The sequence below is a fragment of the Zootoca vivipara genome, chromosome 16, assembly GCF_963506605.1.
Source record: "Zootoca vivipara chromosome 16, rZooViv1.1, whole genome shotgun sequence".
Classification (NCBI taxonomy): domain Eukaryota; kingdom Metazoa; phylum Chordata; class Lepidosauria; order Squamata; family Lacertidae; genus Zootoca; species Zootoca vivipara.
The window spans coordinates 39,732,137-39,755,438 of record NC_083291.1 but is presented as its reverse complement, the minus strand read 5'-3'; the positions used below and the strand labels follow the sequence as shown (position 1 = coordinate 39,755,438).

The 23,302-nt window shown below is 45.3% G+C and overlaps 1 protein-coding gene across 6 annotated transcripts; it reads right to left on the bottom strand.

The window, feature by feature from the left end:
* Window positions 1-1,252: 1,252 nt before the first annotated feature.
* On the bottom strand, window positions 1,253-23,012 carry LOC118097921 (protein bicaudal D homolog 2). 6 transcript variants are annotated; one of them, XM_060269070.1, is made up of 9 exons: window positions 22,736-23,012; window positions 18,207-18,426; window positions 17,883-18,095; window positions 14,344-14,496; window positions 10,291-10,698; window positions 7,076-7,843; window positions 4,016-4,167; window positions 2,735-2,939; window positions 1,253-1,910 (listed from the first exon to the last, which is right to left on the bottom strand). In XM_060269070.1, the coding sequence occupies exons 2-9, from the start codon at window positions 18,417-18,419 to the stop codon at window positions 1,905-1,907; spliced, it is 2,118 nt and encodes a 705-aa protein (XP_060125053.1). In that variant the 5' UTR covers window positions 18,420-18,426; window positions 22,736-23,012; the 3' UTR covers window positions 1,253-1,904. The 6 variants fall into 6 exon arrangements, with proteins under 6 accessions (XP_060125053.1, XP_034997129.2, XP_060125051.1 ...); XM_035141238.2 differs by lacking the exon at window positions 1,253-1,910 and having other exon boundaries at window positions 1,922-2,939; XM_060269068.1 differs by lacking the exons at window positions 1,253-1,910; window positions 2,735-2,939 and having other exon boundaries at window positions 2,948-4,167.
* Window positions 23,013-23,302: the final 290 nt, after the last annotated feature.

The following is a 23,302-nucleotide window of genomic DNA, read 5'->3' as shown; positions in this document are numbered from 1 at the left end:
AAGCCTCCAAGCTTTTATCTGTTACTTGAACACTATACACCTACTTTCCATTTTTGCCAGAAGGGGGCATCAACCATCTACAGATCTGACCTCTTCACACTGCTTCCTTGTCTTCAAGCTGTGGTCCATTTGCTTTTTGTTTAAATGCACAGAGGCCCAAACAGACCCACCCCACCCTCCCGTGCCTGGCACAATCTGCTTGAAGCACAAAGTACTTTTTGAAAGCTGTGCAAGCAAGCCAGATGGGCTACAGTCTTCATGGCTGAAGTCATGGACACACAGTTTTCCCTGCACAGAGAAAGCCATCTCCACCCAGCCATGATGCCTTCACAATAAGATTCTTGAAAATATCCTGAGTGAGAAAGAAGCACCATAGAAAAAGAAGTTGCATTACTTTGTGGCATGGTAGCAACAAAAGCTTGGATAAATGAATTAAGTTAAGGACAGGGTCTGCCCCAATACGTCTAGCAATGTTTGTCATCCTTTAGATGTCAATTTGGTAAAAAGACAAAAGTGGAAGGAAAGTATTATGCAACTACCAAAACTAGGATGTTATTTACTAAACAGAAAAGTGTACCAAGGATAGCAGAATGGTTAGAGAAGCTGTAAGGATATGTGGATATAGGTAAAAGGTAAAGGTAAAGGACTCCTGGACAGTTAAGTCCAGTCAAAGGTGACTACCGGTATGGGGTTGCAGTGCTCATCTTGCTTTCAGGTTGAGGGAGCTGGCGTTTGTCCAGAGACAGTTTTCCGGGTCATGTGGCCAGCATGACTAAATCACTACTGTTGCACGGAGGACCATGACGAGTGCCAGAGCGCACAGAAACACCGTTTACCTTCCTGCCGCAGGAGTACCTATTTATCTACTTGCACTGGCATGCTTTTGCACTGCTAGGTTGGCAGGAGCTGGGACAGAGCAACGGAAGCTCACCCCATCGCGGGGATTCAAACCGCTGACCTTCCAATCAGCAAGCCCAAGTGGCTCAGTGGTTTATATGTGGATATGAAGATCACTAAGTGGAAGTGGAGTTGGAGTTCAAGACAAACACTGAAAGAGCCACAAAACCCCAACTTAGATTATCCTTTCTTGCTACTGTAAGTAAATGAATGGGAACACTGTTACAGTAGCATTTTCAGTGGTATAGTCTAAAATCAAAGAGTGGTTTTCTAGTAATAATCTTATGTTATTTATCATATTTTATAATATCTATGATTTAATGCTCTGAATTAGTTAAGGGAAAAAGGCTAGGGATGCAGGGAAATCAATTATTTATTTGAGGCAAACAACCAAGGGTTCATTGTGCTCCACAATATAAAGAAAACTGCTTCATATTCATACTGCTGGTCTCAAGATAGTGAGATTAACAGGAGACACTGCTGCACCCATCTCACAGCATGCCTCATGGCTGCATGGGGCTAGTTTTCCTTCTCCCCACAATCCATGCAGTCAGCAAGTAGTCATTAACTATGTGCAAAACCCCATGGGGAGACAGGTAAAGAAGTGATGGGCCTGGGAGAGCACAGCAGGGCAAGGAAATTCGGGGGAAGGGAAGAACCCATCTTTTCACAGCCAGACCCAAAACAGGCAGCCCTGGTCATTAAGGCAGACATCAGTGTCACCAACATTACAGCTCACAAAAAGGCACACTGTTAGAGGCGCTTAGGAAAGGCAAACAGAGAAAAGGTGTGTGTATCTTCACATAAGGCACAAGGGCAGGAAGCAAACACTGGCTGGAAGCCTGCTGCTGGCACAGGGTTCCTCTTGATGGGCTACAGCTTGCAGGTGCCAGGCTTCCCCATGTTATGCAAAATAATAATAATAAAAAATGGAGTTCTGTGACCACAATGGAAGACACTGAATGAATGAGAAGTGCCTGGAAATCATGCACTGGATACTGGCTGTCTTATCTCTGAAAGGAGAATGAGGACAAGGAAGAGAAGAAAGGCAGTTAGAAAGATACATTTAAAAGTACCGCTTGTTTTCCTATAGCTCTCCTGTGCTGGCCCTGGCATAGATTGACTCACATTACAGCTAAGCATTCACACAGCATTTGAACTGTTTAAGGTGCCACCATATTGACCAATATTGCTGACTGGGGTGGGAGGGAGGACACTGAGGCTGGCATAAGGCCACCTAATGGGTTCACAAAGGTGACATTTTGTGCTCCAGGCTTCAATGCCACACTAGCTCTCTATCAAAAGGCTGTGTGGAAGGTGGGGCAGGGGATTGCTATTGGTCCACGGACAACAGAGGCTTGGCTCCCACGTGTGCCATAATTTATTTTATTTTCATTTACTTCATTTATATCCAACCTTTTTCTCTATGGAGCTCCTCATATAATCCCCAAAACAGAGTCTGCTGAGAGGCAGTGACTGGTGGTGAGCTTCATGGACAAGTGGGAATTTGAACCCTGGTCTCTCAGGTCCTAGTCATTCTAACCACATTACCACACTGGCTCTCCTGGTTTATCATCTCCAGAGATAATTGCTTGGATAAGTAAGTGTTATTAAAGCTGAACAAGTACACTGGTTATACATCACTCAAGGCTACACCTTCTCAGGGCTATTACCCTGCCACAGTTCCATGTGAAATTTGAACTGATAAATTTGAAGAAGCTGTGTATCACTCCCAAAGGCAGCCGGGCAGCATTACACCTTAACCAGGTGAATGGCTTCAGGAGCTTTTGCTTCACCTCCCACCCATAGCAGAACTCATTGCTCCAACTGTTCTTACCGCACTACCCTTGGCTGGCCTGAGTGCCCTCCTGCTACTGCCCCGTGGCACCTCAGCCGGGCTCTCCAGGGACTCCAACCTTTGTGTGAGTGCCAGCTTCTGCTGGATGGCCATGCGCAACAGGGAACTCAGTGTCTTCTTCTCATCCTCAGCAGCTGCCAGTTGCCGCTGCATCTCATCTAGCTGACTCACATACTGGTCACACCTGGAGACAGATGGAGGTGGTGAGTTCAAGGCGAGTGTCAAAAAGGATCAATACCACAGAACCCTGGGCAGGCCTTACACCAGCTCTCAGTGCTTTGCATATACTCAGGTATATATACCCATCAAATGCCAGAAAAAGAATGAATATGTCATGTGACAAAGACACATGGGAGCAGGGACAGCAAGGCAGGCTGTAAATGTCACATCCCAACTGCCATAGTGTAACTGCCATTCCAGGCTCAAGTCTCTGTCCAGTTTGTGTAACCTGACAATCAAGAACACCTCTGTGTTTCTATAACCGAGCCTGTGTTTCTGAAACTATATTTTATGAAGAACAATGTTTTAATGAAGTCTTCATTATTTAAATGAAGAACTCTGCTGAATTAATTACATATACTCAGGTTCCCATCAAATGCCAGAAAAAGAATGGAATATCCCACTGGACACTAATCATTGCTTGCCGAAATCTTGGCTCCCTTTAAATTAAGGGTGGTTTCTAGTCCTTATGGTTGTGAAAGTATATTGGAAAAGGCACGAGCAATGCCTGGCAATACTGTATCTCAGAAGCTATAGGAATAGGGCTTCAATAATATGAATAGTTTGGCCAACTGTCAAAACAAGTTATGAGGAATCTAAGAAAAATTCTTTTATGTTGTGCAATATATAGGCTCTACATATTTGGTGTCACAGAATATGACTAACATTGCACAAGTTGGAGTTCTGTTTTACTTCAGCACCCCCTCAAAGAGCATTACCTCACCCCCCGCAGCTTCCTTCTCTTGTGTGACTACTGGGGTCTAAGCAGCTTTCCATGTCTCTCTGTATCGTGTGAAACCAGCTCTGTATCGTGTGAAACCAGCCTTCCTAGACCACAACCAGTCAATATAACAATTACTTGATTCTCCCAATCTACATGGCAAGTCCTCAGTTTCAGCACTCGTGTGAGGATAGTGGCACAATTCCAACATGAAACAGGAGCAGCAGTAGATCAAAGGCTCAATGCCAGCCCAGCCCCACTTCAACCTCTGTCCCTTCTCTACTATAGACACAACTCCCTGGGATGCCCCTGTTCCTAACCTGCTGGCAAACATGGCACGTAGGGAGCAGAAAGTAGCAGCATCCTCCTTCAAGGCTTTCAGCTCATGACGCAGCTTGGCCATGGTCTCCGACACCAGCACCTTCTCGCCTTCAAATTGGCCTTTAAGGTTTGAGAGGGCGGCCTCTGCTGTCTAAAAGGGAAGGTTGCCAAGGGTCAGATGATGCACTAACAAAATGAATTTCAACAGGGTCAAATGTAAGGTTCTACATTTAGGAGGAATAACCAGATGCACAAATAAAAGATGGGCGACACCTGGCTTGCCGGTAGTAGCTGTGAAAAGGATCTAGTGGACTTTGTAGACCACAAGCTGACCCTCAATCAACAGTGTGATTCAGCAGGAAAAAAGCAAATGCTATGCTGCATCAACAGAAGTCTAGTGTCCTGATCAATGGAAGTAATAAAGGTAAAGGGACCCCTGACCATTAGGTCCAGTCACGGACGTCTCTAGGGTTGCAGCGCTCATCTCGCTTTACTGGCCGAGGGAGCCGGCGTACAGCTTCCAGGTCATGTGGCCAGCATGACTAAGCCGTTTCTGGCGAACCAAAGCAGCACACAGAAACGCCGTTTACCTTCCCGCTGGAGCGGTACCTATTTATCTACTTGCCCTTTGACGTGCTTTTGAACTGCTAGGTTGGCAGGAGCAGGGACCGAGCAACGGGAGCTCACCCCGTCACAGGGATTCAAACCGCTGACCTTCTGATCGGCAAGCCGTAGGCTCTGTGGTTTAACCCACAGCGCCACCTGTGTCCCAATGGAAGTAATACTACCACTCTATTCTTTCTTGGTTAGACTACGCCTGGAGTTCCGGGCTTCAAAATTTAAGGAGGATATTGCAAGCTGGAACATATGCAGAGGACGGATGACCCTACAATGACCCTGTGAGGCTGGTGACTGGCCCAAGGTCACCCAGTGAGCTTCATGACTGAGTGGGGATTTGAACCCTGATCTTGTAGGCCAACATCCAACACTCTAACCACTACACCAAACCGGCTTCCTAGTGTACTTCTGCTATGGAGTAGTTTTATATAAGTAGGTAAATAAATAAATAAGGGGTTTAAGGTGCCATTTGATGATTAGCCTAAATATCTGAGTTTCTAACACTGAATGCAAGCCCACAGCACCATTCTCTTGGGATGCAGCCCTTTCTGCCTTCTTTCCCAGGCCTGGAAAGTTGGAGAAAACCTATCAACAGCCTAGGCACAGGGCTCATGCTGCAAACACTGTGAGGAAAGCAGCAGCAGTTGCTAGGAATGCAGGGCTGTGAAGAGAACAGTACTGGTGGGACCAGGGAGGAGGAGCAGAACAAGGACAGGAAGGTAAGAGCGCTCCAGGACTGCAGCCAAAGGAAGTGGGGTGGATAAACCCCTCCCAGACAATTGGAAATTCCATTAACAGGGTTGCTATAAGCCACGCCCCCTCCAAGTGCATTTTCTTGGTTTGCACTGGATGCTGTCAGTCCATCCAGAGCTTAAATATGGCACTGGTATTTGGAAGGCAGGGCCTGCTGTCTGGGTGCCTAGACAAAGTGCCCTGCTCTGCATTTCCCACCATCTAAGGTGCAGCTAGTGGTTACAGGTGTCAAGGTTTTTTTGAGCTGTTGTGCCCAAACTCTAGAACCTAGGAGGCCCACTTAGCCCCATACCCATCAGCTTTCCAAAGGCTAGTGAAAACAACCTGTAGCCTGCCTCCCCTAATCTGCTGCTCTTTGATTGTTATTATTATTTAATTGTTTCTTGGTGGCTTTCCAAAAAAGCAGCTTATGAAACATTGAAACAAATGGTATGCAAGGGCCTGTGTTCTCAGGCCATGCCACATCACATCCAGGTCTATTTATGGGCCAAAATGATGTGGGAGCACTGAATGAGAGGTTGGGAATACAATTCCACTCCAGAGAATCTCAGATTTAGAACACGTTTCTAGCCTTCATTGTTGTAAGCCACCATCAAAATATTTCAGTTGCGGGAGGAGGAAATGCAGCTACTGTAATAACAATCCACAGTTAACCTGACATGATGGAAGGATGGAAGCCTCGAAGAGGCTGAATTAAAGAGAAACACATATGCACTGGAAAATATGTTTTTAAGGAATTGCAGTGATGGAATCCAACAGCTGGGTTGCTCCTAGAATGTTCTCTCTGCAAACTTTTTCTGAGCTAATTTATGCTGCAGCTTGACCCTGATATCAGTAGGAAGGAATGTGAGTTTGGGTAAGGCGAGCGCAGATGGAGGAGACAGGGGAACTGCAATAAATAAACAGGGAAAGAACCCTGATTTGAACATGTGAAAATATTCAAGCTGGAAAACAATGCTGAAATCTGGAAATAAGAACTTACTAAAATACTATACATGCTGTAATCAAATATATACACTAAGTTTATTTTAATCTATTTGGTGTTTGCAGGGTTGTAAAGGGGCATCTGATGGAAAATATAATTGGAATTATGGGGTGATTTCAACTAGAAATTGAGAACTAACAGCAACAGGGACGTTATGGACATATCTTGCAAGAAGAGCGGGAAATCAGTTTTGGAAATTGTATTGAATTAATTCAGTAATGATTTGTAATAATTTGGAAAATCAATAAAAATAATTGGAATAATCCCTTGCCCCTCCCCATGATAGACAGAAGAAACCTGTGTAAAATAAATGTTGTATAATTCTGCATTTTGCAATATCGCAAAATATTCATTTACTTTTAGATACAACAGTCACAGCCTGATCATACCTGTTTTGTGACTTCTTGATGCCTTCAGCTTTGCAGTCAGTGTAAGAAAATTCCCGTAGCTCTCACTGATGAGCCCATTTGGCACCAGTAGCCTAGCAGAACCCCATTCTTCTTCCTCTACCTGCACTGTTTGGCAGGAGAAGCAGCAGCAAGACAAAAAAGGTGCTACCGGCAGTGGGCAACCCCCCAAAAGTGCTCATTGCACTAGCTGAGGGTGCTCCCAGACCTGGCAGCAGGCCCACACCTTTCTAACCCTCCCCATCCTATTCACTCAGGGCTGACTCGCACCACAGCCAGGCTACTCCTGCACCCACCTGCTTGTTGGCCTTGAGTACTGTGCGCAGGGTGGCGATCTGCTCCCGCTTAGTACTCAGCAAGGACTTCAGCTTCAGCACCTCCTCCACCAGCGCCTCCTTGTCACGTTCCAGTTCGGCACTGTGCCCCATCAGGCCCTGCTGATGCACCAGGGAGAGCGCCACCTGCAGGTGCCTTAGTTGTTCTCGCAAGATGGCAGTCAGGTTGGCCACATTGAGGGGCTCCAACCCACAGGGAGAACTGGGGCTGCTGGCTGGGGACTGGTCCCCACTGCTACTTGTCTCCATTTCTGTGAGCAGGGGTTTTCGGGAGGACCGTCTTCTGCACATGCTCCGGGCTCCACGACCTTCCCGGTAATAGTCCAACACAACACGCTGAGGGGTGATGCTGTGGCAGGCACAGACATGATGATACAGAGCGGCCATCTCCTCAGAAAAACCCAGGAGCTCCTCCTGGGCCTGAGCCAGCCGTGACTGACTCTCCCGTGCCATCCTTCGGGCAACCCGCAGCTCCATTTCTAACTGAGCAGCTGCCTCCCTCTCCTGCCGGGCTGCCAGCTGGGCCTTTTCTAACTCTTCATGGAAGCGCTCCTTCTCACAGGGTGATGGGTGGTCCCTGCCACTGCTAGGGCCAGCATCCAGGGTCTGAAACTGCTCCACCTCCTGGTTGTTGCACAGCTGTTGCTGGGCTAGAGCCTCCTGTGTGCTGCTCAGCTGTTTCTTAAGGTCCTGCAGGTCTGAGGCAAGCGAGGCCTTCTCATTTTCTGCCTAATAATGCAAACAGGAAATTAGAAAGGGGGTGGGGAGAGTTTGGTGTTTATGTTTCCCAACACAAGGCATGGAGATAAACTGAGCCATAACCTAAATCCAGATCCAAGGAAGCCAATAGAACTCTAAGTTGTTGGGACATGCTCACGAGCACTTTATGTCAATAACAAGCTATGTATTTTGCCGAGCTACATCCTGGCATGGAAAACAGGAACTAAACTGGGAGGAGCTGGTAAGGACACTCTTAATAGGCAAGTGCTCTGAGTGAGCAAGGACAGCCCTGGTTTTGCAGCCTTACCCCAGAGATTAAGGCTGCTCAGTTCTATTCCGAAACCGTGATCCTTTTGGAGGGATCAATACAGAAGGGACAGGCTTCTCTCTTTATAGAGCTTGCCACTCCCAGGTCTCAAGTTTCCATCTGGGCTTTAAAGAGCCATACCAAAAGAAGCTGAGCTTCAGGGCTTTTGATTCGCAGCCAGGTATTTCCTTTGGCCAAGGGCTGCCAGAATGAGACTAGCCGGAAGTGACCCAGAATCAACTATCATAGCATTCACCTTTAGGAGGCTCTCCAAACTGTGGGTGATCTCTAATACAAGATAAGCTGTTAAAAATAGAAGGAAGATGGAAAAAGAGAGAGCTGCATTCTAGACAAAAAAGTGGACAAATGTCTCCAATACCTTGCAAGGAGCATTCAAACCTCCTTCGCCAAGACAACTGGCTTGGCAGGAGGGAGAGATAATTTGCAGACAAGCACCCTGAAGGGGGTGGGGAAAGTGCAACAGGGTCAGGCCAAGGCATGACACCAGCTGGGCAGGATGTGCAGCTGCTCGGAATAACTTTAGTGGCTTCCTGCCACTCACTCCCAAGCGACCGAGAGGCTTACGGCTCAATCAGAGTGGGGAGACAGACAGACAGAAACAGCAGACTCCATAGACAAGATTATTGCCAGAGTAGACACCCAAAAGCAATGCCTCTGGCATCCGAGCAACTTGCAGACAGAATAGCTCCTTTGAGTTCACTGTGGATCAATACTATCAAGCCATAATTTTGATCTCTAAATCTTTGATTAGAAAATCATTCCAGCCTAGCATTTTCTTAGCTTTTGCCACACCCATGCTCCCCGCCCTTCAGAAAGAGGAAATAGTCCCATTACAATACATTTTAAGCTTTGAAAAACAGGAACCCACTTTTTGACATCACAGCCTTTTTGCTTGTATTGCAATGGTGGCCATTATGTGTGCTGTAATACCTGCATCCTCTGGGCCTGAGGCAAAACTGAATGGCAAGCAGTTCTAGGGGATGCCATCCAATGCTGCACTGGACCACTTCAGGATTACAGATGGAGAAATCAAGGGTCTACAAATCTGGCTGGAGTTGCCCTTGCCAGATAGTCAACACCAAGATATCCCACTCCTGCATCCTCTGTGAATGGGGAGGGAATAATATAATAAATAAAATATATTTTTTATTTTTTCTTAAAGTAAAAATAATACAAATAGAAATGTGCACCCCACCATGAGATTATCATTTATCATAATTATCCAACTTTTCCTAGCTATGATAACTCTTGCCGCTGTCAACAAGTTTGTAGGTTCTTCATAGCTTGTGTACAGGGAGGGAATAATTCTGCAGGGCACGAGAGACCACTCACTCTCCCCAGTTTCTCTGACAATCGTGTGGCTGGATGAAAGTAAGGGATTGTACGTGGCAGCAAATTGTTACTCTTTCCTTCATTAAAGACAAACATGAAGTGAAAATATCTTCCCCTTCCCAAGTTCTTTGCAGGTGCAAGAGGGTTATGGACTGGAGGGGAAGAGGAAGAGAAAAACAAGGGGTCTTGCCTCGCCTCAGCACACTGGGCTTTGCACAGCTAGTGGTGTTTATTCCCCAAGCCCAGCATAAAATGAGAACTGAAGCACATCCCTCCTAACAAGTTCCCCATATGCACCAGAGGACTCTTGTGTGGGAGATCAATGACAACTGCTTATTAGCCAAAGTATGGGATGGACTGTCCAAGGAAGAAGAATTTGGTTTAAATGACACCCTCATGTAAAAAACAAGTCTCTGCACATTCAAACATAAATTACCAGGGGCAAAGGCTAAACTATAATCTTCTTGCCAATACTAGTTTTGTTTTTCTATAATGGAGCATTCAACAATTTGATTCCCTCCCTTGAAGTGTTACACAGTAACTACAGAGACAGGGGCAAGGACTTTTTCAGAAGTTGGATACACAGTACATGACAGTGGACTGAATCTCTAACAGAGCTGCAAACCCCAAGTTAGCCAGCTGGGGTAGGGTAGGGGGTGGGGATAGCCAACCATTCGCATTGGCCTAAAACATAGCACATCTTTCCCCGCTGCACAACAGGAATGCAATTCACATTGTTAGTCATCTCATATCGAAACCAAACCTCTCCCTGATCCACACGGCTCAACCTGCTTACCTGGAGCAACTGTTGCTGCAGTTTGTGAATCTCTGCCAAGTTAAGCTCACTGAAAAGGTCTGCCACAAGACCAGGTGCAGGCCGGATGCTGTGGGGTGTGGAAGCCATGCTCCCAATGTTACTGGCATTGGCAAAGCCACTATCCTGCTCCTCTGCACGGCTGTGGTTAAGCTCTTCCAGGTTGGCTTGCAAGCTGCTTAGGGAGTCATGGCGCCCTCCTGTGCTGATGGCCAGCTCTCGCCGCAATTCCTGCTTCTGCTCACGCTCTGCCTGCAGAGCCTCTAGTGCCTCCTGAAGCTGGTGTTCTGCCAGGTCCCGGAGACGACCCAGCTCCAGTAGCTGAGTCCCAGCAAGCACCAGCTCTTCCTCTCGGCAGCTAAGGGCATGCTTGATGCTCTCAAACTCCACCTGAGGGAGGAAAAAAGGGCACAATACTAGGTGGTTGGCTGCTGCTCATCAGGCCCATTATTTCATCTGAATTACTGACATCCACATCTCTTTCGGTTTCAACATCATGATTGAACATGGCACATGCTTAGACTTTCTTTTTGCACCAACAGATGGAAAACAATCCCCACCATCCTTTAAGATCCACCAGGAAACCCGTCTTCCATGTCCTCTTATGTAAGTGTCCGACAGACATGTGGAATTCTGGACAGGCACCTGCATTGTGGAACTTCCTATCACCACCATTCCAGCCACCAAAACAAGAAAACCTGAGTGAGCTTTTAGTGGCCTATTCATGATGTAGATAAGCTGGACAGGCATTTAAGAGCTATAAAACAATTCTGTTTTATTCATCTTGCACATTATTCTACAACAAGCTCAAAATAATTTTAAAATGCAAATCCTATATCCTAGTAGCAAAGGTGGTGGGCCTGTACTTTTTAGTGAAACAAGGCCATCAGCAAAGTCAATATGTCTGCATAATTGTGGAACTATAAAAATATTAGTTTAACTCGACACAGAAAGAGACATGCAACAGGTATTCGAATCCAGAAATTAGACTATGAGAGCAATTAAACATCAGTAAAAAGCAAGGGGAAAGGAACTTAAGAGATGGAAGGATGGAGAGAACTGGCCTGCTGCAGTCCCCAACTATTAACACCACTGCAGAGGAATCAGTATTGTGGGATGCACACATGAGTATAGCAATTACACACACCCCCTCAGAGCTTTTAAGAGCTCTGATCCCTTTGAAGTTAGGAGCCTTGGAGAAATATGTTCAATCTGATAAAAAATAAGTCCTCCAAACCCAATTACAGTAATTGCACAGATCCCAGGTACAAAGGCTTTCATATATATATGTAGGCATTGCGCACGTGGATGTAATAGCCTTTCTCCGTAACCACTGAAATGTACTGTAACAAATTTGGCCACAACGTTCCATGCCCATCAGTGAGGGATCTGGCACGAATTTTTTCCCAAAAAAGCAAACCTTTCATACCTAAAATAATGATTAAACACAAAAAAAGTGGCGCCCAAATTAGAGGTCACCAGCAGAAGCTCTGAAGACTCCAGCAGCATACAATAGAAAGGCAGATCGCCCACTGCTGCCTGCAAAGCCGCGCCACCAGATGACATCACAAAATTCCACAGAAAACAACTGAAAGCAGGCCTTTTGCAGCAACACCACCCAACATTGCCAGGTGGAGGTAGGGGGCTGCCTGGGGTGGGGGACAGAGATAGGTAATGGGTCAGAACAGGGTGGAGACACAGGGATGAAACCTGCCCTCTCCACAGTATCTCGCCTCGGCTTTGCAGACTAGGCTGAGTGGATTTAGGGGCCTGCTGGGGGGGGGGAGAATAGGCCACAGCATAGAATCAACTGAATATGGGCCTTTTACAGGGTCGTGCCTTTGGATAGAATAAATGTTATTTCACATAACACACGTGGGTAGGGGAGTCAGGGTTGGGACAGGGCAAAATTTTACAGAACACGCGCATTGGGGGAATGATTGTGTGCAAAATGAACAGGTCACAGGGATAACCTGGGGGGGTGGACGGAGGAGAGGAGGGAAATCACAGGGGTAAGTCGGGGGTGGGGTGGGGACAGAGTTGGGGGATTCACAGGGATGAGGTGAGGGGAGGAGTGGGGGAATCACAGGGATACGTCATGGATGGTCAGAGGGTAGGGGAAGTCACACAAATAACCCAGCTAGTGTGTGTGTGTGTATATATATATAAAGGAAACTGGCCATGTCCGTTAGTATCCATGTTTCACCAAAACCGCTTGACTGATTGCGTTCAAATTTTGACACAATGTTGCATGCAAATGTGAGACCAAACCCGTACCATTTTAAAACACAGATGACACACCTGTGCCAGGTAAAAACCCCAAAACCCCATGTTCCAGAACTCACAAATCAGACGAAAGTGCACGCTGGGAAAAGAACCAGGGTGCAAACCAGCACCGTCTAGCGCCGTCTACACTGGTACTTCACCTATAAAACCTTCCCTCTCAACAGCACCTCGGCTCCAGTTTCCATACTAGGCTGAATGGAGGTACTGAGTCGCCTGGATGGGGGTTGGGGGGAGGAGGTGATGGGATAGGTCAGGACACGGTGGGACCAGTCACAGGGATGAGCCGGGGGGGTGGAGGGAGGAGGGGTCATGATACGTCATGGGTCGGGACAGGGTGGGGGGAAATCACACGGATGAGCCACAACAACGCGTGGCAGGGCCAGCTTTTGTGTGTGTGTGTGTGTGTGTGTGTGTGTGTGTGTGTGTGTGTGTATAAATAAATTCAATTTGTATACTGCCCTTCATATGAAGATAACAAGGGGATCACAATATAAAAATAAAAAATGAGAACACAAATATAAATCCAACAAATATTAATAGCACCTTAATATCGGAGCCTTCCAAGAGGCACCCCCTGCCACGCCTAAACTATTGAAGGTTCTTAAGGGTCATTCCATATCAAGTGATCCAATGTACACTTGTTGAATGATCAAAACTGAGTTTAAGTTTTGATCATTCAACAAGTGTACAAAATATTGAGAAAACTGGATGACATGAGGTAAAAAAATTGGATCACTTGATATGGAATGACCCTTAACTCAGTTGGTTAGAGCATAATGCTGATAATGCCAAGGCTGCAGGCTGAATCCCTGTAAGGGACAGCTGCATATTCTTGCATTGCCGGGGATTGGACTAGATGATCCTCAGGGTTCCTTCAAACTCTATGACTCTATAAAAGGCTTGCTTCGTGTTCCTAATAGTGGTACCTCGGAAATCAAATGGAATCTGTTCTGGAAGTCCGTTCAACTTCCAAAACGTTCAAAAACCAAGGGGCAGGAAGGTCCTGCAGCCAATCAGAAGTCGCGGAAATTGTGTTGGACGTTCAGGTTGCAAAAAGGAACACTCACTTCTGGGTTTGCTGCGTCCAGGAGCCAAAATGTTCGATTTGCAAGGCGTTCAGGATTCAATGTATGACTGTACTACTGTCTTTCTAGCAGGAGGCAAATACTTTCTTTTTTAAATTCTCCAAGACAATTTAAAGGTTTTAAGACTTTAAATGGCTAACACTTTAAAACAGGGCTAGATTCTACTAATAAGCTGCGCTAGCAGGAGCTGGCACAAGTCCTGGTAGCACAATGTGGCTTACCCGCCTCCTCTTGCACCCCCATATCAGCTTGGGAGGGTCAGGAGAACCTTCAGAACAGTGCAAATGGGGAAGAGGAGAGGAGAATTCTATCCGGCAAGCATAATGCTTGCACTGGCAGAATGTTCATATTAGTATGACATTGAATTTCACCCTTAACGTTTTGAACTACAGCTTTAAATATTTTTAGATTGTTTATGATAGTTGGTTGCATGTTTTAAGTCCTTTAAGATTCAAGCCAGCCAAGGTCCATTGGGACATGGTTGTAGGTGAAAGCAAACATACATTTGCAAAATTCAAGCAGGTGTACACAACTGAAGCAGTATTCCTATAAAGCAGATACTATACAATGACATGGTTGACATCTGGTCCACACCATTGTATGAAAGGCACACATTCAAGTGGTCAGTGCCAGGCCCACTGTGGTACGTGGAAGATACCAATACCTGACTGCTCTTGAGCACGGAGACCTGCTTCTGCAGGGAGATGTTCTCCTCTTCAAGCTCAGCACAGTCCTGCAACTGACACAGCTCCCGCGTCTTGACCTGTTTCATCTCCTCACATAGCCTGGCCTTCTCGGATTCTAGGATTTGACGTTCCTGGGAAGAGGGGGAAATAGGAACCAAGTCAGACATGCCACAAACCACTCATCATATGGTATTACATCAAGGTAGGATTGGGTAATGAAGAACTTGATATAGGATATGTTCATCCTAGCAACTTCCTAGCAACTTCATCCTACCCACAAACACTTTTTAAAGCTTTCTTGTTCCATGTTAATTCATGGAGGCTCCTCATTAAGCTTTTAAACCCTGCTTTTCTGCGGGGTCAAAGCTGCAAGGGAACCTCCACCAGAAGAAAGTACGGTACTTCTTCATGCAGCTCATGCAACTTGCTCCCAAAGGAGTCAGTGAGGACCAGCAACTTGGATGGCTTTAAAAGAGGACTGGACAAATAAGGCTACTAGCCATGATGGTGGCACTCTGCCTCCATAGTTCGGAGACAGCTTTGCTTCTGAACACCAGTTGCTAGAAACCAAAGGGTGCTCTTGTGCTTGAGTCCTGTTTGAGGGTTGCCCACAGTCATCAAGTTAGCCACTGTGAGGACAGGAAGTTGGTCTAGATGGCCTACTCCAGCAGGATTCTTCTTACATTCTTGAGCACAGAGATCCCACCCAACCCCCATTTCAAAGCTTTGTCCTCCAACCTGGAGGATATCCAGCATGGCAACGGGAGGCAGAGCTAGCATGACTGTCCCTGTGGTCCCCTCAATGTTTTTAACATGGCCCAATAATGCTTGAGGACTTGATTATTAAATCAAAGTGAGGCAGAAGTGCCCACATTGTTTCACACTTAAAAGTATATCTACCACTTACATCAAGCTGCAAGTACAAGCTGCTATTGGTGGTCAACCACAGCAGAACATTTTTCATGGCATGACGGTGAATTTCACCCACAGAGTACACTGTAGAAATAACAAAATGCAGGGAGCAACGTCTCACATTCTCATGCGCTCTACCTGGGGCTACTTTTGAAGGTGACCCGGAAACTGCAATTAATCCAAAATGCAGCAGATAGACTGGTGACTGGGAGTGGCCACCGGGACCACATAACATTGGCTCCCAGTACGTTTCCGAGCACAATTCAAAGTGTTAGTGTTGACCTTTAAAGCCCTAAACGGCCTCGGTCCAGTATACCTGAAGGAGCGTCTCCACCCTCATCATTCAGCCCAGACACTGAGAGCCAGCGCTGAGGGCCTTCTGGAGGTTCCCTCATTGTGAGAAGTGAGGTTACAGGGAACCAGACAGAGGGCCTTCTTGGGAGTGGCACCCACCCTGTGGAACGCCCTTCCAACAGATGTCAAGGAAATAAGCAGCTATCCTATTTTTAAAAGACATCTGAAGGCAGCCCTGTTTAGGGAAGTTTTAAATATTTAATGCTGTATTGTTTTAATATTCGATTGGAAGTCGCCCAGAGTGGCTGGGGAGGCTCAGCCAGATGGGCGGGGTACAAATAAAAATTATTATTATTATTATTATTATTATTATTATTATTATTATTATTGACATCTTAATACTCCAGGAACAAATCACTACCACTTTTCCCATTTCACAGCTAACCAATTTTGCATTCTGGTTTGTAGGACCATTGTGTTACGCCCCCCCCTACCTTTTTTGCTACTCTGTTTTTCTATGTTATACGCTACAACAGAGGCCAACACATTTTGGTTGGCTGGCTACAAGGCTAAATTCTATGGTTGCCAAGACCATGGTCCTCTCAATAGCAAAAGGGCAAAACCTTATTCCTGATTTTGCACTGTGTGAGCACTTGGAGCAGCTCAGATACATAGCACAACTGTGGAAATGATCCCCCAAGTTACCTCCCAACTCAAAGTCTCAGGGAATTGCCACACTATCATTCTGAGGTATTAGACACACCTTCCAAACTGCAAAATCAAACAACCACTGCAGCCCTCCCCTGAAACTTGGGAGATGGAAGTAGAACATGCTTGAGGTACTTCAAAAACCTTGGAAGCAATGAGACACAGACAAGCCCCAGACCTCCTCCCATTATGAGGGTTATCATAGTTGAGTTGTGAGAAGACCTCCAAAGTGGCGGTAAATAGGGATTTTTTAAATCACACAATTAGAAGACCACTATACAAAGTTTGGAAAAATTATAGGTGGTTATTAGAACCAAAAATACCCTGGTGGGTTTCACCTTCTGAAGTATTAGGAGTAAAGAAATTAAATATGGGGAAGAATCGGCTAACATATCAGCAAATAATAAAAGATCAGGGTGGGGTAAAATTAAAATCATATGAGGAGATAAAAGAGCATTGCAGCAGTTGGTTACAATACTACCAAATAGCAAATTTGTTTAAGGAAGATAAAAAAAGGCTTTGAACAAGGAATCTCCAAGTTGCAAAGCAAACTGTTACAACCAAATAAAAAAATAATATCAAGAATGTATAAATTATTACTTGAGGGAGAGCTGAAGGATGAGGTTATAAAGAAAACAACAATAAAGTGGTCACAAAATTTGGGCAGGACAATTTATTTAGAAAGATGGGAAAAATTATGGAGTCAAGTTATAAATTTTACAGCATGTTATGAAATAAGAGAAAATATCATTAAGATGGTTTACCGATGGTATCTTACACCAGTGAAGTTGGCAAAGATCCATAAAAAAATATTCAAATTTGTGCTGGAGATGCAAAGCGGAGGTGAGTACATTGTATCATATGTGGTGGGGGTGCAAAGTAATTAAACAATTTTGGATTAGAATTCATGAAGAATTGAAAAAAAATTAAAAGAACAATTCACAAAAAAACCAGAATATATTTCTTTATGGAACAGCAGCAGCACGGATACTGGTAGCAAGGAATTGGAAAACAGGAATAATGCCAGAATTATCGGACTGGAGATCTAAGATTTGTGAGTTTATGGCAATGGCAAAATTTACAACAATAATTGGGGGGGGGGAGGCTCTATTCAAAGAGTGAAGAAAGAATGGGAAAGCGTAGAAGTGTATATGGAAAAATATGGAAAGGAAAATTAACTAATCACAAATATAAATAATTATTACTCGCAAGGATAAAAGGTAACATCATAAAGGATAATAATATTAAATATAAAATGGATAATGCAACAGAAAAAGTCAATCTAAAATTAAATGAGATCACACATGGGTGAGGGAAGCAGGGAGAGAGGGAGGGGTAATGAGGGGAGGGAGGTAATGATTGGAGGGGGGAATGTTTATGTTGCTGTATCTTGCTTGATTTTTCTTGTTTATTGGAATATTCTGTAATATTATTAAAATTGTAATAAACATGAAAAAGTAAAAAAACCACCATTCCTTTATCAATTTAGCAACTAACCTAATACACTTTAGAAAATACCTATGTACAGACTTGTGTGCTAGAGTCCTGAACTACAACCCATATGGACCACCCCCACCCCAGTTTCTTAACTTGATCGCATTACCTTCCTCAAGTCCCGCAGAGCCACACCAATACGCTCATTTTCTACCCCATTGTTGTCCAGCTGGGATCTCAGGTGCTTTACATTGTTCTGAAGCTCCTCAATGGTCTGAGTCAGACAGGCTTCTTTGGAAGCAGTTTCTCTGAGCAGACATTCTTCTCGGCTCTCGCCGTCAGCTGCTGCCCGTTTGTGACTGCTGTGGGACTCTGCCAAAGCCTAGGCAAGATAGGAGGAGGCAGGAGATTATGGTTAAGGGCACACTGTCCAAGCTGGGCACATGCTAAGGGCATCCTTGCCCAAGGCAGAACAGGGGAAACTTTCTCTCACCTCCTTCATGTGGACCAGCTCCATGCGCAGCACCTCCAACTGGCCTTCCAGCTCACCACAGCGCTGCTTGAGCTCGCCATTTTCCTCCAGGACAGCCAGCCCATATTGTGCAGCCTGGACTTTTTCTCGGGTTGCCTCCTGCAGCTCAGCCACCAGTCGCTCCACCTCTGCTTGAAGCTTTTCTGGATCTTGGGCCATGGAGGCTGCTGGCATGCTGCCCCTACCCAATGACAGATAAATATTTGCTAGGAGGCAGGAAAGCATAGGTGGAAGCACAGAAGATAAAACTATCAGGCTTCTCTATCCAATAGACAGAGCTGCCAGTCAATCTCCTTTTAAATCCCATTATGGAGATCCCCTGCACACCCAGATTTCATTTCCCCTGCTCATTCAAACCTCAAATATGCCACCCGTGCTCCAGTCCAACTAAAATCTGGGGTGTTCTTAGGCCACCACTCAGCACGGATGAGTAACATCTCCAGGCAAGTCTAATCTATTGATCAATTTGACCTATACTATAGAAAGAGACATATAGGTATATTTTACTCATTTTTATTTAACAATATATACCACTTGGTTGCAGTAAAACCTCTAAAACAGTTATAGGTAATTAACTGAATAGACATGTATGTGGTAAGGCAACTGCACAAGTAAGGTTTAATTTGTGGCTTCATACAGTAACATTGACAAGTCTGCCTTGACCTAACCCCCACCATAGACAAAACAGGCCAAAGATGGCTCATAAGTTCATTAGCTAGGAGTTAACCAGGAGCTTGAGAAAACACATACAGCAAATAAACAAAGTACTAGCCGCCACCAATCTGATTACTGCACCCCAACACATTTTGAACTTTTATGGAGCTAATGATTCAAAGCCAGGCAAAGAGTTATTGTTCTGGGAGACATCTGAGAAAGAGAATAGTTTAGATGTTAGCCTCAGACACCAAGGCATAAAATATTTACTGGGAGTTTTAATCCACTATCTCAGCATGCAGGCACAACTACGTACTTAAAAATCAATTAACATGTATGATTCATCATGCAACAGTCACAGCTAGACCATTACTGTGCCAAACATTGGTGCCTATTTGGTCAGAAACATCACAGCCCTCAGCCCAGCAATTGCATCCCACCCTTTCTTTCTCCAAGGACTTCAGCATGGCATAATCAATGACCAAGAGGGAATCAGATGAAAAGATAATAGTACCACTGGGAGAGGCAAATTCAATCTGCCCTCAAATTACTTGTAATGAGAGCTCCCCTGCTCACAATATATGTGGCTGAATATATATGTATTGCATTGCTTCTAGAGGAGACCTTGGCTTTGATAGACCCTCTGGATGCGTGGAACTCAAAAGAGCGTCCAGTGAAAACACCTCCATTCAAAACCTTGCCTATGGAACATGCTCCTTGAAGCACACTAAGAGAGGCTGCTACTGACAGACTGTACTGACTACAACATGACACATGGAAGGAGTTGCTTTTTAGGGATATAGGGGACAACATTTTATAATTTAGATAGAACTAGCATCTTCCCTATGAGAAGAACGGACTTATAGGAAAAGACCAAGGGATGTCTGGGAACCGGGGAGATGCCTTTCAGAAACTCAGAAGCCCAGAGTGAAGGCAACTGTCATTATTTACACAGAACCCAGTACCGCCTCTGTGCGTGGAAGTATCATTTAGGAATACAGTACAAGTGGAACTCGGAAAATTAGAATATCGTTGAAAAGTGAATTATTTCAGTAATGCAACTTACTATTTTTTATTTTTATTTTAGTTTTTACAAATGCTTTCTTTTGGAAATTCCACAGTAATAAAACAAATAGTTACAATAATACAAAAATAAGCATCACCATTACATTTCATTAGCTACATTCCATTTATAACTGACCCGCCTAATGAGAAATAATTACAATTACCACAAATAAAGGCTTGACATATCTTGCTTTGCATGTCATGCATCTATCTCATATATTGGTTTCTCCTTTTAAGTTGCATTACTGAAATGCACTTTCCCACGATATTCTAATTTTCCGAGTTTCACCTGTATGCAAGCTTCCGTAAGGAATATGGAAAATATAAGCATTTTTTGGTGGTGATAGTGGTGGGGATACAGAGAAAGCATGCAGGCATGTTTAGGAAGGTCAGGAGTGAGGTTTGCTTTCCTTGTAATAGGAAGGGGGCAAACTTAGCAGCAGAACAAAGCTTTTCACACTGGCTAACCACTATAACTGCAAGCTTATCTAAAAAATAACAAGCAGTAATCACTGTCTAATGCAGGCATCCCCAAACTTCGGCCCTCCAGATGTTTTAGACTACAATTCCCATCTTCCCCGACCACTGGTCCTGTTAGCTAGGGATCATGGGAGTTGTAGGCCAAAACATCTGGAGGGCCGCAGTTTGGGGGTGCCTGGTCTAATGGGTTGAGTATCAGACTAGAGTTCATGTCACTGTTCACAACAGCTATAACTTGTTTTTTGTTATTAGTTAATTATCTGCTGTTCACCAAGTGTTAATGATTTGACAATTACCACAAATTATGCAGTAATGTTTACATTTAGGGAAATTGCAGGGATCAGCACACTCAGCTTGCAACAGATGAGCCTCAACTCAGGAAAATTCATTCAGGATCAATGTATCTTCTACTACCAGGCATTTGGAAAAATAAATGGAAAAATAAATGTTTTTTGATTGGCCAGACATCCAAAACCAAGCTACCGTATGTGCTGACCTGAAAGATATGTGCCTTGATTTCTAATGCTCCCCATTACAAAATTTAACAAAATGTTGTCATCCACTCCTTAACATTAACAAGCATTTTAAAGGATGTAACAAAAACAACTCTATCAAATGGTCCACCACAGACTTGTAAGTAGTTACTTGCCTAGAAAGTAAATAATGTTATTTGCATCAGTCTATCTTGAGACAATGGAGTGCGCCTCTGCCTTCCCTAACACCCCAGAAAATAGATGTTACTAGCTGGAGAAGTACTGGATAGCAAAGGTGGAGAAGGGTGTCGGTCTTCCCTTCACAACCCAGAACACCTTATTTGCACCCGTCTAGCTCAAGGAGTACCCATGGAACCAAATACTATACTGTAGTTTGCAATGACAGGAAATAAAGCAGACAGGAATAGAAATGCAAGGTTGTCCAGAGAAGACTGCAAAAGAGAAAGATGTGAGACTGCCACTTTGTTTTCTGAAGCAAGTTGTATCTTCTCCAGATCATTTTGCTAAGAAAAGAAAGTGCCTTATGGCACCTTAAGGCTAGTAAGATTACCACAGTTCCTACGGTGGGTACTAGAGGAAAGGAGGATATAGCTTAAAAAGCTAGAACTAAACTCTGCTTTCACAACAGTCTTCAGACAGGCTTGAGAGACTTCTTCTTTGATGACACATAAGCTGATCAACCACCACTTGACTTCCCTCCAGTCCACACCAATGCAATGCGAGTTACAGACTACAGCGCTACCTTTATGAGTATGTCAAAGACTGAGTGCAGGGCAATGTTAGTACTGTAATAAGTGCAGAAGCCTACTTACCGCCAAGGTGAAATGGATTTGTCAGGGCTGTACCAATTTAAGACCACAGGCGAGGGCTCACAAGAGAATGGACTGTATGAAAGAGCACTACGTCACACAAGCCGTCACCTGGAGGTTCAGTTGGTATAGCCCTGAGGCAAACTGGCTATAATATCCTGTCTTGGAGAAACAACACATGTGCACCTACCATCCTTGCACTCCAGAAGAATGACCACCTCCTGCCATTAATCCCATTTTACCCATGAACACATGCTAGGGCAGTAGCCAAAGTAACTAATCCAGATTAAGCAGTCTAGGAATGTTTAACTTGACTTCACATCTTCATAGAGCAGAAGATTGTTGCTTCACATTCTGTATTAAGTAATGGAAAACAGCACCCACCTTTAGCTGTGCTCCCAGCCACAGAATAAAATCGGATCCTGTACTCCAGCCACAAAACCCCACACTTTCTCCCCCACCCGGTGCTTTGTGTGACACCTTGCCCGTTTCCGAGATCTCGAAACTTCACTGTTCTGCGACATTTTGGTTGGTCCCAATAAAAAGTACTGCCCTGCTGTGGATTTTTGAAGGGCTTACTTCCCCCCTCCCGTCTTCTAAATAACCACTTATTTCGCTTTTTCACGCATCTCAAAAGACGGTGGGAAACTCCACCCTACTGCGTGACTGGCAACAAGTCAGAAGAGTGCCGAGAAAGCTGCTTTGCAAGCTCAAGAAGGAAAAAATTGTTGGCCTCTCTCTGCGCGAATCCGTTTTGAGAATGCCGCTTCCCCTCCCCCCCAAAAAAACCCCGAACTCCCAACACACCCACCCCAGCGTTATAACGCCCTTGGGTTTCAGAGGCGCTAATGAAAAGGCACTCGGCTGTCACTTTCGGATTTGAACGCGGGTTGACGCGAAAGGACGCCACTCCCGCGGGGCAGAGGCCGAGCTTGACGCGCTCAGACCCGCAAGCGCTTCCCCCTCAGAGGAAGGAGCGCAAACTCACCTGCGCCCTCACCTCGCAGGGAAGGGGCGTGGCCTCCGCCTCAGCGTCCTCCAATAGCAGAGCGGCAGCGCGGTTGGGCGCGAAGATAACTCATCCGGTACCCGGCAGAGGCCGAAGTTTGGGATTTCCGGGATTTCAGGCGGGGGGGGCGGGACGCTTCCCTCTTCTCCACATACGGCGTTCCCAGGTGCCGCTCCGCGCGGCCGGCGTCAAGCAGTGACACTCCGGGGGCCAGCCGCACCAGGCGGCGCCGCCGCCATCAACAGACTATTCATCCTCCTCCCTCTCCTCCCCCTTATAAGCCCCACCCCTCCCCCCTCAAACGTTTGAAATTCCTCGCGCGCCATTATGTCTGACAGAGAACGTTGATTGGTCTCTCCGGGCAACCGACTAGGCGCGCCGTAGTTCTAATTGGCCGCTTCTTTCACAGAGCGCTCTTCCTCTGAAATGACAGGCTGAGCAGCAGGCGGGGTAGGAGTGGGCTGTGCTTTGCTCTCGGCTTCTCAAAACTGCTCCCCTCTTCTGTTTGGCTAGATCCTCCGGGAGCCACGCCCCATATTCTATTAC